Source organism: Benincasa hispida, chromosome 1, assembly GCF_009727055.1.
Source record: "Benincasa hispida cultivar B227 chromosome 1, ASM972705v1, whole genome shotgun sequence".
In the NCBI taxonomy this organism is placed as follows: domain Eukaryota; kingdom Viridiplantae; phylum Streptophyta; class Magnoliopsida; order Cucurbitales; family Cucurbitaceae; genus Benincasa; species Benincasa hispida.
In genome coordinates, this window is record NC_052349.1 from 60,728,333 (window position 1) to 60,745,661 (window position 17,329).

Here is a 17,329-nt window from a genome sequence, read left to right on the forward strand (position 1 = left end):
AAATTACATCTTTATTTTTAACTTTTTGCGTTGTTTTTTTAAATCCATATTGACAAAAACATTATCAATATTTTATGTACATGCATTAATCATAAATGAAGTGAAGAAAAAATCAAGATATCGTAAAATTCCAATGGCTAAATTCTTAGCCAAAATCTAAAAACAAAAACAAGTTTTTAAAAGCTATTTTTTTAGTTTTCAAATTTTGACTTGTTTTTTAAACTATTGTTAAAAAGTAGATAACAAAAAAAAGAAATTTGGAGATGGAAGTAATATCTATAAGCTTAATTTTCAAAAACCAAAAACACAAAACCAAATGGTTACCAAACGGGGCCTTAATTTTTGGTTTTTTGTTTTTTGAAAATTAAGACTAATAACACTACTTCCACCTCCAAATTTCGTCATTTGTTATCCTTTTTTTTTAATCAATAGTTTAAAATTCAAAGCCAAATTTTGAAAACTAAGACCCTGTTTGGTAACGTTAGATTTTTTGTTTTTGTCTTTAAAAATTAAATCTATTTCATCTATATTTCTTACAATAATTTACATCTTTCTTTAGTATAATGGTTGAATTCTTAGCCAAATTCCAAATTCCAAAAACAACTTTTTGAAAGCTATATTTTTTAGCTCTCAAAATTTAGCTTAGGTTTTTAAACTATTAGGGGTATTTAGGGCACAAAATTGAGTTTGTAATTATTATAGGAGGAGAGTAATTGAGAGTTGATGCGAATAACGATATGAGAAAGGTAAGTTAACGCGAATAACGAGATAATAAACCTCTTTAATAATTGGTGAACCAAACGGTGGGTGAATTTTTTTAACCCACCCAACTCAACTTGGGGGCCAAACACCCGCTTAGTGAAAAGTTGATAACAAAAGAAGAAATTTAGATATGAAAGTAATGGTCATAAGCTTTAATTTTCAAAAACAAAATGGTTACTAAATGAGACCTAAAAAAAGTAACTCAAAATTTTGTTTTTGTTTTTAAATATTGACAAAAAATTCAACCATTGTACTAAATAAAGATGAAAATCATTGTAAAAAATTGGGAGAAAATAGGTTTAATTTTCAAAAACAAAAATGAAATTGTTACTAAATGGGACCTAAATTGACAAAATACAAAAGGCACAAAAGTACTTTATTTTTCACCTCCAAGGATATGGATACAACCAAGGTCTAAAATGTCGATGTCATGAAAATTTCGATTTCATTGCATATTTCTAAAAAAAAGTTATAAAAACAAAAAATATTTAAAATAAATTTAAATGAGTTAACAAATATTTATAATTTTAAAACAAGTTAACATGTCTATTATTTATATTATATTCACAATAGTGATATTTTACTTATTTTTTTATATTTCACGGATTTGTTTACCATATAATGAAAATTTTGATTCACCCCTCATATCGATATCAAACCATGAAAACATATAAATATCAACATGTCGATGAAAATTTAATACTATGGATACAACTTAACAGCAACCTTCAATTCGTTTTGGAGTGACTTTTTAAAATAATTTGAAATAATTAGATAGGCGGTTGATTTGAAATAATTTGCTAATTTAGAAATTACAAAACTCCAAACTGACTTAATTCTCTAATAAGTAAAAAAGCAAAGCAAAATTGAAGAATCCTAGACTGTTGGGAAGTGTTTGATCTCTACATTAAACTTTTGCTTCTATAGTATAAATTTTACTCGCTTTCTTCATCACTATCTTGCTGCAAGGTCAAGTGATTTAGATTCTTCTCCAATGGCGGAAGTCCATCCTCCGAATCATCAGAACCCTCATCGTCTTCACTCACAGACGACTTCTCTGCACCTATAAACATGAAAACCGTACAAGTCCTTCAGATAGATTGCTGGAAAACAACTCTAATTCCAATTTCCAAATCAAACGGCCATAGACTCCATTGGTTTAGCCCAAGTTGGTTTGAATATCATAAATGTACAATCCCAAAAACAGTCCATCGGTTTATCTTCGTCAGGTTAGATAACGTCAGTTATTTGGTTTGATTTTGATCAGCTTGATTGTTGACTTTTGTCAGTTTGGGTCATTTTTATACATATGCATGTTGGAAATTTTCTTTAATGTGACCATCACGATGTGATTGGCTCTTAAAAATGATTGAATGTGAATTCGAAGATCTGCATGACCCTAATAACCACTAGATATAAAACTCAAAAGTACTTTTGTTGTTCCTCACTCCTACATTCAACGGTTTTTCCACACACAAACACAAAGTGAGAGACAACTCCATTATCTTCAAATTAAGATGCAAAACAAACAAGAGATCGATGCAATTAATTCAAAAAGATTACCTTCTACATTATGCGGTTCTTTAGGGACTTGTCGTTGTTGTGATAACCAAGCATTCTGGACCGAAATAATATCAGCACTATTCTCACATGCTGAGTATTGTTTTAGAAGTTCTCTGTATGACACAAAAGAGAAATAAGCAAGCATTTACATGGAAAACGCTCAAATAATGGCACCATTTACAAGCCTTGAATTCCATTTTATATTTGATGGTTGAGTGGCTAACTATGTAATTTAGTACCAAATATCACGTGTCATCGGACAAGTCATTTCGAATCTGATAAGTTAGTGCCGGTTTGAAATAACTTTTTAAATGAAATATTTTGAAGTGCAAAAGAAGTGTTTTTTAAGCACTTAATCAGTCCAGACAAGCCTTTACTAATCTCATTTGATGCAAGTAGGTTTCCAATTTTTATGGATGAACCTGTGCATATTATATCGTTTTCTTTTTTCTTTTAGAATTTAAACTCAGTTAAATAATAAAACATACCTATTAACGGAAAGAAAAGCATGGCCCCACTTGAACTTACTAAGCAACAGATCTGCTGTTTCCCCTTCCCCACTGTTAGTTCAGTTGAATAGAGATAGTTACACAAAACAAACAGAATGCTTGCTCAATTACACCAATAAATAATCATATTTCCAGCTATAAAAAGTTTAAACATCCACAAAAGAAGTGATAAGCAGAGTGTTGTTAACATTAACAATCAATTACCACAAATCATATTGTATTGACAGTCTAAGGTTGCTAAAGGAGAACTACTGGAGATCTACAGTTTTGTTAGTCACTCCATTAGCAACAACAATGACTTTTCTTTGTAACCAATTAGAACCAAAGTGACTAATAAAACCATAAAGCAAACTTCTTCATAGTTCTGTATCTGGGAGTGAAGTGACTAATAAAACCATTCTAAGGAAATTTAACAAATTCAAACATTCAAGCAGGGCATGTTGTGTTCTAAATTCTAATGGACGATGTACAACACCTTATACATCTTAGATGATGAGTTGATCTACAATGAGATCTTTCCCCCTAATTATCAGATGTAAGCTGATTACACCAAATTTATGACAGAAGGATAAACAATGACATGAGATTAATAATTGACATAAATCGCAGCCGAATCTAGAAACAAACTGGCACATAAGAGAAGAGATGAGATAGAGATCATGTTACCATATGATTAGAGCGGCAGCCAATGCTTCCACACAAGATAACTCACATGGTCGACCGTAATTTACTGGGTTTGCTGCTACTAGCCAAGGTACTAGAATATTTGCACCAAAAAAATTGCAAAAGATGAAAACCAGAACAAAGAGAAAAAACCATGATAGTCATTACAAAAGCCAACCAAATAGAGTCTAGCCAGGAAAATACCCTTCAATAAATTTAGTAAAATTTCAATTGCAGTTCAGAAAAACATTAAAAATCATATAACAGTAAGGTTAAGAACTACACAAGACTTTCATATTCAAGATGAAAATCTCTTACATAGGCGAGGAGCAGCACAACGCAATTTCACAAATGGAACATCACCCAACCGTGCCCATGAGCAATCCACAACGGCTAATCCTTTTTGTTTAAGAAGACTACGATCTTCTTTGGAGACACAATTCACTCCCACTGGACTGCCAAAATTTCAGATTGATTAGGTTCAAAATAGGAACCAACAAAATGTTTATATGCCTTTGAGTACCAATTTAATCAATACATTCATCTCCTTTCATCAGGCCTCAAAAAAAATTAAGAAAGCATGTTCTTTAAAAGGATAGTTAGCAATATGATAGATTCTATTCCGACCAACCATCGGGAGATGCAAATACAATGGGCACACTAATCAATACGATTGATGAAGTAACAATTAATGCAAAAACAGCCCATTGGAAAGCAATAGTCATGTTTCTAATGCTCCAATCTACTACAATCAGTTATTGACAACCGAGATGTACATACTGGTGTAAATATTTCGAAGTTCACAGCCTTGCCACTGTAGTTACTAGATGAAAATGTTTTTAGTAATCCACCATAGGGTGGCTGGGTGAACCATCCTTTCCTTTTATATATATTTATTCAATCAATCAAATGATATCTTGATTCCCCCTCTAAAAGAATGATAGGTCTTGAGGACACCCCCACCAGCCAGCCTTGAGGCATGTAACTCCTAATTACTAATTCAATAAAGGAATGGTAGGTGAATTGAAAACTTTTCTTTAGAGCACAAAAGATCTCCATGCTATCATGTACCCATTTTTTTCCTTTGCTTTGGGGGTGGGGTGGAGATAGTACATTGGCGACCTGATTTTTTTTTTTTTTTTTTGACTAAAAACAAACGTTAGCAACCTGATTTCCAGCCCGGTTTTTAGTAAATATCAAAATAATACCACATGAACTCGGTGATTCATTTCTGATATCTCCAGCCACCATCTTTGTATATAACAAGAACTTTTAAGGATCATAAATTTCCATCTAGGTATGGTCATCACTAATGCATCATCATCGATACAGGCCTGTTCAAGTGCTTAATTCACTAAAAAATCAATTTATTCCGCACTTAAAAATCATTGTAAACAGGCCGACAATGAACATCGACTCCTAATTGACAATACTCACTACCTTCACACTGATCAAAGAAGCATCCATCTCTATGATAAAAAGCTCCATAAAAATATGACAATCTAAGTACAGGAATGGATGACATCACAATTTCCAGGCAGCCATGTTCCTGTGTAATTTTTTTTTTTTTAATAGAAAACTTTCATCGAGATAAATATGAAAGAATACAAAGGCATACAAAAAATCAAGTCCACCAGAGAGAGAGTGAAATCCCTCTAATGGAAAGGACTTCAACTATACAAAAAAAAATCTATAGAATAGTTACAAAAGGTCTTCGAAAGCCCGAAACATGATATCTAAACAAGGGCCCAGACATCAAAAGAGTCCCTATCTAACCCCCGAAACATCCTGTTATTCCGTTCCCCCCACAAGACTGAAAAACAACACACAACCCGACCATCCATAAAAAGCATTCCTTCTCCGGGAAAGGCAGATTGAAGAGGAATTCCTCGATCATATCACTAGTAACCCTATGAGGAGCATGTGAGAACTAACATCTAGAAGAAATAATCTCACACTACTCGACGAACTCACAATACCAAAGAATATGATCCAAATCTTCCTCTACCTTTTGACAAAGAATATAGCAAAAGGAACGAACAAGGGAGGGCAACCTCCTCGCAAAATGATCCATCAGTTAGCGCGACCTTGTAAAACTTGCTAGGTTTCTTAAGGATCTTAATCCTCCAAAGCCCCCAAAAGACATACTCACTTATGGGAGACAAGTTAAACAAACAACTAAAAAAGATTTGCACGAGAATCCCACCGAAGGATGTGATTTTTGTACGAATGATCCAAATTGGGAAGGAAAAATGAGATTTGCCCTGCTTTCGAAAATGAGATTTTTCGATCCTTTGCTGACGTCAAAACCACATGAAATTACCAAAATGGAACCCTCGCACGCATGTGAAATGGCTAATTCTCACTCTTTGCTCTCTCACTCTTCTCTCACTCTCCGCTGCCTCGCTCCCTTTCTTCTCTCGCGCAGATCGCTCTCCTCTCTCCCTTTTCTCAGGATCGATCTCCTTTCTCACAATCTCACTCACCTCTCTTCTTCCTCACTCTCCGACGTCCGTCTCATTCTACAACATCGCCGGACCTGGGCACGATCTTGCTCGTCGTAGAAGGATCTCGCAGTCTAGAAAAGAAGAAGAATGAAAGAAGAGAATGGATCTGGACACTTGCCAAAGAAGAAGAAAATGCAAAATGAAGATGGAGGAAGAGAGAAAAATAAAATAGGGGTAATTTTGTAAAATTGCTTGAGGATGATGTAAGCAAGAGGTAAAAAATCTTAGGTTATAAAAAAGTAGGGCATTTTTCATTTTGGGCCTCCAAGGTGGGTCGAGCATACCATTTTTGCCCAAAGGATTGGGACTCCAGACCCTTAACTCCCTTCTCCCACACCTAAAAGAGTAGCCTTGAGCAAAGATAAAAGAGAGGCCACATCAATTGCTTCTAGAAATAAAATGACAAACCTTAAAAGCAAAAGAACAGGAGCTCCAAAACCAAACCAAGAAATCATACCCAAGGCGGTTTTAAGGGAAGAAAAATGGTAAAAACGAGGAAATAAAGAGGAAAGGGGTCTATCCCACACCCATTGATCTTCCCATTCCCTTCTCCCACCACACAATCGACCAAGTGAAAAAAAGTAGGAAGCTCTTTAGAAATATCCTTCCACAAATCCCGATAGGTGCCTTAAACCCCTTTCGTTAACCACTCAAAAGGGTAGGACTGACAATGATCCTGTTAGGTATCTACTTCCTACAAGCAATAAAACCCAAAGAGAACAATATATAGCAGAAAAACAGAGGAATATCCCGCTGATATGTACATATATATCATAGGCAAAACAAGAAGATCATAGAGTATCACCAAAAAGGAAACAAGTACTCAAGTATGGAAATAACAAGTACGATATCAATTGAAGGAAAATATAAAGGAACCCAGCACATTCAAGAGAGCTGGAAAATTCTCTCCTCCCAGAAGGACCTTTTGCCTTTACTCAAATTCCCTCCTCCACAAGGCTCACGTCATTTCCTTTTTAAGTAACAACCGTGGTCCCCATTCTAACCTCCTTCGCACCTTCATCCTTGGCCTTTTGCCCATAATCGAGTGGAACAGACCGAAGAATCAGAAGGAACTCCGAGGTTTCCTGGGGCTGATTGGATACTACCGACAATTTGTGAAGAACTATGGCAAAATCACTCAACTAATACACCAGTTATTGCATAAAAATGTGTTCCAATAGAACGAAGAGGCAGAGCAAGCTTTTGAATCATTATAGAAGATAATGACTACTTTACCAGTGTTGGCCTTACCGGATTTCAACAACCATTCATCATTGAGACTAATACGTCCAAACAGAGCTGGGCAGTCTTAACAAAAGAGGACAGACCGATTGCTTATTTCAGTCAAATACTATCAGCTAGAGCCTAAGCTAAATCAGTATCTGAGAGGGAGCTAATGGTGGTGGTCCTAGCCGTGCAAAAATGGAGACATTAACTATTGGGGAGACGCTTCACTGTCATACCAGATCAAAGGCATTGAAATACCTGTTAGAGCAAAGAGAAGTCCAACTGGATTTTTAGCAATGGCTAACCAAGTTAATGGCGGTATGACTTCGAAATCTTTTACCAACTAGGACTGAACAACAAGGCTACAAATGCTCTATCACCGAAGGTGAACCCAGAGGAACCGAGAGCGGAGGAAGTGGTATCTCTAAACATGTTCTCAACACATCATATAATGGAATGGACTTAATCCAGCAAGAGGTGAATGAGGATTGAGACTTGCAACAAATAATTCGAGTGATAAGCCAAGACCCAGATTGTCACCCCAAATATTCAATGAAACAAGGGAAGCTGTTGTATAAAAACAAGTTAATAATTTCTAAGAACTCCTCTTTGATTCCAACCTTATTACACACGTTCTATGACTCTGTGATGGGATCATTTGGGATATTTGAGAACATACAAGAGAATGACAGGGGAGCTCTTCTCGCAAGAGATGAAGAAGGATTTGCAGGCGTTTGTGGAAAAGTGTGTGATATGTCAGAAGAATAAAATAGAAGCCTTGGCCCCAACAGGCTTACATTAACTTTGGCCTATTCCTGATAGAGTATGGGAAGATATTTCTATGAACTTTATCGAGGGACTTCCCAAGTCAGCAGGGAAGGACGTGATTATGGTGGTGGTAGACCGGTTAAGCAAATATAGTCATTTCATTGCTCTAAAGCACCCGTTTACAACAAAGCAAGTAGCAGCTGAATTCATAAGAGAAGTGATAAAGCATCACGGTTTTCCCAGATCAATCATTTTAGACCGAGATAAATTTTTTGTGAGCTTCTTTAGGAATGAATTATTTGCGATCGAAGGAACCAAACTAAGGAAGAGCACCACATTTCACCCACAAACAAATGGGCAGATGGGGATTGTCAATAATTGTCTGGAAACCTATTTGAGATGTTTTTGCAATGAACAACCTAAGAAGTGGGAGAGCTGGCTGGCATGGGCGGAATTATGGTGTAATACCAATTTTCATATATCGATAAACAATACTCCATTTAGTGTTGTGTTTGGTGACAACCTCCCCTAATTATTGCGTATGGAGATAGAAAGACTCCTCACTGCACGTCGGAGCAACAATTGATTGAAAGATATTTAACATTATTGAAGTTGAAAGAGCGACTGGTGCTAGCCCAAAACCGGATGTGCAAATATGCTAACAGAAAAAGGAGGGAAGTGGAATTTGAAGTAGGCAGTCAGGTGTTCTTGAAAATTAGACCATACCGACAGAAATCCTTGGCAAGGAAAGAGATGTGAGAAGTTGTCTCCAAGATATTTTGGGCCGTACAAAATAGTAGAAAGAATTGGACCAGTAACCTTCGTTTGGCATTACCCTCGACAGCAACCCTACATGATGTTTTTCATGTAACTCAACTTAAGAAGGCTGTAACAACAGACCGCCGATTTAGAAAAGAAAAAAAAAAGCCCCAATGTTGACAAAAAAATTCGAGTGGAATGCGGAGACAGAGCGAGTGATGGGGGTAAGATGGAATGCAGAGGAGAAATGTCAAGAGTGGTTGGTGAAGTGGACTAATCAACTGTAAAGTGACGCGACATGGGAAGCCGTGGAAGTAATGAAGAGCTAATTTCCATACGCTCACCTTGAAGACAAGGTGAATTTTCAAATAGGGGGTTAATATGAGACCCTCAATTATGAAGGTCTATGAGAGGAAGAAGGGTAAAACGGGAAGTGTGGACCCTGAAATGAAGGATGGGACCAGCAAAGAGGGACCACGGGAGAAACAAACCATTAAAGGCGGCTGATGCACGTAGAGGCGTTGTGTACGAAGGGGGGGCCCGGCCAACGAATTAGGTATTTGTAGGGTTTCGGGGAAGAGAGAATGGAGGGATGTTTTTGGAGTGAGACTCTAAGGAGAGACGGCCTCTCGAATTGTCGATTATCCTTTCTTTATGCTTACTGTTTGTGTTAGCTTGCTATCTTGTATTTCTGAGCTAGAGACTCTTGTTTGAACATTATTTTTTTTAAAACGGAAACGAGCCTCTTTATTATAATAAAATAAAAAAGAGACTAATGCTCAAATACTATAGTTGAGGGAACGAGACTCTTGTTTGAACATTATTCTTGGCTATTATCTAATACTATAGTTGAGGGAAAGTCTGAATACCCTAATTATTGGAGTTGGGTGTCTGGTTTTGGAGTGTGTTTGTGTTGTTTCTTGTGTAGGTGAACTGGATTCCTAACAAACAGCTCCCTTGTTAATCGCTTATATGTCCTCAAAAGAACCCGAATGGCCACCCAAAATCGAGTCATGGAATGTATGCAAGAGTGTTGGTATGAGAGATGAGGTACGAGATAACACTAACCTCCCCTTGTATAACAAATTCCCTTGTTGTAGTTGATATTTTGGTTTGCCTTCAAGATCTACTTTTAGCATGGTGATAATTTCCTAAAGTTCTTCATCTTTTTCTACTTCATCACGTACATCCACATCTAATAAAGAGAGGCTAGAAAAGTGTGAACTTCCATAGATGGTGTCAAGGCATCCACTGCTTTATTTTGAAGTCCCAGTTGGTATAAAATTTCAAAATCATACCCTAATAACTTGATGAGCCAACATTGAAACTGAGGTTAGACCTCCCTTTGCTCAATCAAAATCTTCAAAGTTTTCTTACCCAAAATCACCTTGAATTTGTTTCCCAAAAGGTAATGGTGCCACTTCTGAACAGCAACAACTACGACCATTAACTCTCATTCGTATATCGATTTCGATGTGCTCGGCTCGAAAGAGTTTGACTAAAATTCGCAATGGGTCTGGAGTTTTCAACACCGCACCCAGACCGAACCCCGAGGTGTCTGTTTCTATTACAAAGGGTAGAGAGAAATCTGGTAAAGCTAAAATAGGGACCAATATCACTGCTTCTTTTAAAGCATCAAATGCCACTAAGGCTTCCTCGCTCCATTCAAAAGCATTTTTATGAAGAAGTTTAGTTAAAGGAGCTGTAATATTTCCAAAGCCTTCAACAAACCTTCTATAGTATCCGGTTAAACCTAGAAATCCCCCCAGTTCTAAGACATTCCTCGATTAGGGCCATGTACTCATCACTCAAATCTGAACCTTCGAAGGAATGGACAGAATATTTGATTCATGAGAGATTGGAAAGTCGTCGATACGTTGGTCAACCCAAACACAACCAAAAACTTGAAATATCCCTCATGAGTTCTGAAGGTTGTTTTGCTAATGTCTTCTTTGTTCATTCTGATTTGATGGTATCCCAACCGTAAATCTAACTTAGAATTAATAGCTGAATTATGAAATTCATCCAGCAGCTCTTCTATTACGGGAATGGGGAATTTATCAGCTATTGTTACCTAATTTAGCTTCCTATAATCCACACAGAACCGCGATCCCCCATCTTTCTTTTTTACCAATAGAACCGGACTCGAGTATGGGTTGCAGCTTGGTCTGATTATCTCTGCTTGAAGCATCTCATCCACTAACTTTTCGATTTCCTCTTTCTGAATATGCCTATATTTTATATGGTTGAACATTGACCAGCAACTGGCCTTCTTTTAATACAATCTGGTGATTAATCGCTTTGTTTGGTGGCAATTCAGTAGGTAATTTAAAAACATCTTTGTTCTCCTCTAATAAAGTTTGAATCGTGACTGGGAGTGCGACCTCCTCTGTTAATTCTGCCTTATCATTGTTTTAAAATGCCCGAGGCACACTAAGGCACAATGGCCCTCTGGAGCCTAGGCGCAAGGCGCACAAAAAGGCGCGGGTTTTTTTTCGTGAGGCGCACTATATATAAAAAAATAAATACTATATATATGTTAATTTAAACAACCAAAACATAGATGGATAGAAATGGGATTTAAAAGAAGAATATACAAAAAAATAAAATAAAAGATGGATAAGATTTAAATATTAGTCATTGTCATTCAAAAAAAAAAATAAAGGATCAAGGAAGAAGAAGAGATTTGTGAAGAAAGAAGAAGAATAGAAAGGGGAAGAAGAAGAAAAGACTTACTGACTTCTTGGAGATGGAACTGTGAAGAAGAAGCAACAAGGCTGCCGTCCAATAAGATCTGTTTTGTTGACATGTAGTTGTCGTTCGTACATATCATTATGATGCCAAATTAGGTTTAAAAAATTTATAATATATATATGTTATATTAAAACGCAATCTTATTTTAAAATTATATATATATATAGAGAGAGAGAGAGAAGAGATTATATATTAAAACGCAATCTTATTTGCGTTTAACTAAATGAGTATTTAATATGTATTTATTAAAAAAAAAATTGATAGGCACGCCTTCCATCGTGTAGCTTGCGCGTTTCCCAGGCGAGGCGCCACTATTGCACCTTGCGCCTAGGCACGCGCCTTTCAAAACTAAGCCTTATCATGCCACTTTCACCCTTTGCCATTCCTATATGCTGAAATTCTATAAAAAAATTCATGATCCTCTTCTTCCCACATTTTACTAATCGCCTTCAGAGATACTTCGGATTTCATTAATGTTGGATCACCCCTCAGAGTCACCTGTTTATCTCCACCGCAAAAGACATCTTCAAGGATGGCCAATGAACTCCCATGAAAACCGTTGTGAACAACCACTGCATCCTAGGATCAAGTCCATTCGACCCAAATCGATGGCAAGGAAATCGGCTTTGACCACTAAATCTGGTAGCTCTACTAACACTACTTTGCACACTCCTTTTCCTCTAACTTCGTACTATTACCCACACTGACTACAACAAACAAGAGGTTCCAACGATCGACAATTGTAATTCCTTGACAATTTTCTAATGTATAAAATTGTGAGTTGCTCCTCAGTCGATCAACACAACCACTCTCTGCCTTTAACACTCCCTTTCAGCTTCATCAAGCCCTGTTCGAGAAACCCAAAATCGATCTCAAAGACACCTCCACCTTCTCATCGATTTCAACATATTCACCTCTGGTTTCTCTCCTCCTCCTTTCCGACTTTCATCGTAATTCGCGATGAACAACATCAATTCCCTTTCCTCCCAAATCTTGCATCGGTGTCCATGGAGTATGTCATTGCAACAGAAACATAGACCCTTGTTCGACCAGTCACGATACTCATTATCCGAAAATTGCTTCACCACCACCCAGTGTTTTGAAATGCATGGCCGAGTGTGCGCCTAGGCGCAAGGCGCAATGGTGGCACCTCGCCTGGGAAGGCGAGGTGCACGACGAAGGCACGCGCCTTCCGACACCTTCCACAAAGCGCTGAGCCACACCTATCAATTTTTTTAATAATACATATTAAATACTCATTTAGTTAAACGCAAAATAAGATTGCGTTTGAATAATATATATATATATATTTTAAACCTAATTTGGCATCATAATGATATGTACGAACGACAACTACATGTCAAAACAAATCTTATTGTACGGCAGCCTTGTTGCTTCTCTTTCACGGTTCCATCTCCAAGAAGTCAATAAGTCTTTTTCTTCTTCTTCTTCCCCTTTCTTCTTCTTCTTTCTTCACAAAATCTTCTTTCTTCCTTGATTCTTTATTTTTTAATGACAATGACTAATATTAAATCTTATCAATCTTTTTTTTTTTGTTATATTCTTCTTTAAGTCACATTTCTATCCATCTATGTTTTGGTTGTGTAATAAACATGTATATAGTATATCTATATTTTTTATTATATATGCGCCTCACGGAAAAAAAGTCCGCGCCTTTTTGTGCGTCTTGCCCTAGGCTCCAGAGGGCCATTGCACTTTAGTGTGCCTTGAAATTTTAAAACAACTTGCGCCCCGGCTCCTCATGAAATTCCCCTTTGTTGGAATCATGACTTGCCTCATCGCCCAACTCGCTTCTTTAGGGTTTATTTCGGCATATTTATGTTATTAATTTAATTCCCTTCGTGGGCCTCCCCTTTACTCGGCCCACTAATGCCCAGATCACCCAAAGCCAACTTCAAGGCCAAATTTCTACACTTACCAGTTGGGCTTCTTTCATACATTCTTCCAAGCCCACTGGATGCCTGCCTTCGCTTGAATCCACGGCTCCAACCCGTTCAGGAACGCATCCTTGAGTACTCTTTTCGCCACATATGGGAGAGGTGCCGAATAGGTCACAAATTTCTTCACATAATCAGTATATGATCCATCTTGCTTAATACGCAGCAAACGTGCCCTGAGGCTTTCCTCCATTGTCGGACGAAAATGCTCAAACATTTTGCTCTTCAATTCTTCCCAAGAGTTAATTGCCCATTTGTTGTGACTCCATCGGAACCAATCAACTTATCAGGAGCGAAACTTACCACGGCAACCTTCACTTTCTCGACATCAACCAGTTCGTGGATCTCGAGGAAATGTTCCACTTGGTGAACCCACGATTCCGGGTTTTCTCCAAGAAAAATCAACATCTCCAATTTCTTGTACTTGCTTTTATCCAATCCACCATTCCCCTGAATTTGCGCGGAATTGACTTCATCTACCTTTCCAATTTGAGTCGAGACCCTTCAGAATTTCCCGATTCGTCGTTCCTTCATGCCGAGTTGTTATGAGAACCTCTTCTGTCAATTTCTCGATATTTCTACAAAGGTTCACAATCAACTCTTTCATTTCCGAAATTTCCTTTTTCATTGGCTTCCATTCTCTCCTCCATTTGCTTCCATTCTCTCCTCCATTTGCTTCTTTGCCATTTTCCTTGTTCCCCCAGGTTTGAGAGTTCTTATACCAATTTGTTAGGTATCTACTTCTTGCAAGCAGTAAAACCAACAAGAACAATATATAGCAGAAAAACAGAGGAACATCCCGCTGTTATGTATATTGATATCACAAGCAAAACAAGAAGATCATAGAGTGTCACCAAAAAGAAATCAAGTACTCAAATATGGAAATAACAAGTACGATATCAATTAAAGGAAAATATAAAGGAACCCAGCACATTTGAGAGAGCTGGAAAATTCTCTCCTCCTAAAAGGACCTTCTGCCTCTACTCAAATTCCCCCCTCCCGACGTATCACGTCATTTCCTTTTTAAGTAACAACCGTTGTCCCCACTCTAACCTCCTTCATGTACCTCCATCCTTGGTCTTTTGCCCATTTCCTTTTCTACCCCTTCTCTTATAGGTGTGAATAATCGAAGGCCTTACAAATCCTAAGCTAGAGGGAATTGGACGCAAGGTGGAACCGCCACAACCATTTGACTAACAAAGCTATGTTACAAAGCGTTAAATTTCCAATGTCTAGCCCCCCAGCTCAATTGACCTCTCAACGATTTCCCACCTAAAAAGATGTGATCCCTTACCTTTTCCTCCCTCCTCCCCTTCCAAAGAAAATTGTCTTTCTTGAGTAGTTGGATAAAAAGGAAAGCAATTGCATGCACCATCCATATTCAGCAAAAAAAAAAAAAAAAAAAAAAAATTGTAATACCCAGTCAAATTAAAAAAAAAAACCTCTCAACTCCTTCATACTATTTGAAACCAGTCATTAATCCATCGCAACAATTTGAGGAATGGCAGCAACCCCCTTGGTAGACACAAATGGATTCTTACTCATAGAAGTAGTCCATCCCAAGAACCATTGAAAACAAACAGATTTATTGAAATTAGCAAAAATTGTCAAAGATGATTCCAGGACACCCAACAATATAGAGTAGTACCTCCATTAAGAAAGCAAACAAATTCTAATTTCCTCGACAATCTGGAAAGCAATTTATGTAAACCTAAACTACAGATGTGATGACACAACTTGCTTGTTATCGTGTCACCATACCCTAATGTTTAGTTACAACTAGCACACTAGGAAACATAATTGTTCACATTACCTTAAGACAATGCCTCCAAACCCACTGTTAACACGCAAATCCTGCATGAACTCAACAGAAGTTAGATTTATATAGAGAGAGAAAGAAATCCATTGACTGTATTTCCTACAGAATGCCTTCTAACTAAAACCTTAACAAGCATGAATCAGATTATTCATAAAAAATTTAAGCCATCCAACCCCATTTGATGAAGCAACTTAAAAATAATTAAAGAAAACTGCTCCTTAGTTTTTACTATATCTATTTGGCCCCTGTTTTGCAACTTCTATGATTTAAACCTGATTTGTTGGTCTACAATCGTAAACCATGAATGTTGAGAGTTTCAAGGATTTTGTCTTCTAAATTGTACTTTTATGAAGCATTGTACGACCAAACTAAGAAATTAGGACTACACATTCAGAAAGTTCCTCATTTTGGATATTCTCCACTTACGAAACAAAACCATCTAACATTAGATTTTCTCCAGCATGTAAACACAATATAACCTATTTTTCAATAGACTTGCATTCCTGTTTCCTAAGCATCATATTCATATCGATACTGATCATCACATGCAAACGCATCTTCAGAATTCCCAGCAAGATCGCAGAGAACTAAGCCAATACATCCAACAAGACATTTTGTATAATCACTAACGAAGTGGAGAGGGGATAAAAACATACAAACTAACTAATCCTGTGGTAGGACTAAAATGGCTTAGTGATATGCCTACATGAACCAATCAATGCACAAATAAGCAATGTAGTTAAACATGTGAAAAGCAAAAGAAAAGGAGAGAATTAGGTACGTTCTTTTAACAAGCCAAATCGTGCAAGCTTGCGACCTGTACACCTTTTTGCATCACACTGCCCAAAATCCTGAATCAAGAACAAAACACCATCAATTTCAGGTTACATACAGCTTCTTAAGCTCAAGTTTTCATTCCCATTTGTAACAACAGCAGGACGTTGCAATTTTAAGAATTGCATAATTCAGAATTCAGCAACATAAATGTTAAAAAAAAATAAAAAATAAAAAAAAAGGTTGATCACACACCCACATGGCAAGCTGAATTTTTGGACTCGTTGGCTCCTCATCATTAGCTGCAACAGAAAGGAATTCATCAAGCACCTAAATCCATAGCCCCTCCACCATAAAAGGGCTTCTTTTAACACAACTAAATCACAAATACAGAAGCAAACTTCAGTGAGACAAAGTAGGCACCTGGGTCGATTGGCAAACACTCATCCTCTCTGAAAAAAAAACAAAAAAGAAAAGAAAAGAAAAAGAAAGCATATGAGCAATAAAAAGAAAAGAGGAATTAGGGGAAAAGGGTAAGTGTACATGTAATTACCCAATAAATTTATGGCCTCGAGTAGATTGTCCGCGACGGGGATGGTGATTTTTGAAGCGCCTAGGCTTGTTATGGCTCATTCTGAACCAGTTTAGTGAAGCGGGATTCGGTGTCCTGAGTTCTTTGCGACTCAAGTCAGCTACGCTATCACGCTGCCTCGATATCTTTTTTCTCTTTTCCTTTCCTTTTTGAGAAGGGCTTCTATGGTTTAGCAACACCGTCTCTAGGTGCGGGGGAACTAGTACACAACAGCGAAGAAGGATTGGCCACGGACGGAAGCGTTTTCCAATACGATCATACGACGACGGTTTTGTTCGACAAATTAATTTCTGTTTTGATTATAAATTTCTTTTTTGAGTAATTGACCTTTTTTTACCCCACCAATTTTATTTCTGGAAAATTGAACACTTTTTACAATAGTTATTTTTTTTCTTTTTGACCGAGATGTAGGGGTGGAAACGGTTCGGTTCGGTTCGGTTTGGTGGTCAAACCGAATCGAATCGATTTATTGGTTCAAATCGAACCAAATCGAACCGCATATATGCGATTCGGTTCGGGTTCAAAACTGAGCATTTTTAAAAAATCCATGTTATATTCTTTTTTTAATTAAAAGCGATTCGGTTCGGTTTTAAATTCGGTTTTGTTCTTTAAATTAAAAGCGGTTCGGTTTTAAATTCGGTTTTATTCTTTATATATATATATGTATATATATT

General features: G+C 37.1%; 1 protein-coding gene across 1 annotated transcript; it reads right to left on the reverse strand.

Annotated features, from left to right (window-relative positions):
* Positions 1-1,445: 1,445 nt before the first annotated feature.
* LOC120084870 (18S rRNA aminocarboxypropyltransferase) lies at positions 1,446-16,912 on the reverse strand. Its single transcript, XM_039040684.1, has 10 exons — positions 16,617-16,912; positions 16,487-16,515; positions 16,319-16,365; positions 16,075-16,140; positions 15,284-15,324; positions 3,816-3,952; positions 3,501-3,591; positions 2,814-2,885; positions 2,326-2,438; positions 1,446-1,825 (listed from the first exon to the last, which is right to left on the reverse strand). Exons 1-10 carry the CDS (start codon positions 16,694-16,696, stop codon positions 1,698-1,700), a joined length of 804 nt encoding a protein of 267 aa, XP_038896612.1. The 5' UTR covers positions 16,697-16,912; the 3' UTR covers positions 1,446-1,697.
* Positions 16,913-17,329: the final 417 nt, after the last annotated feature.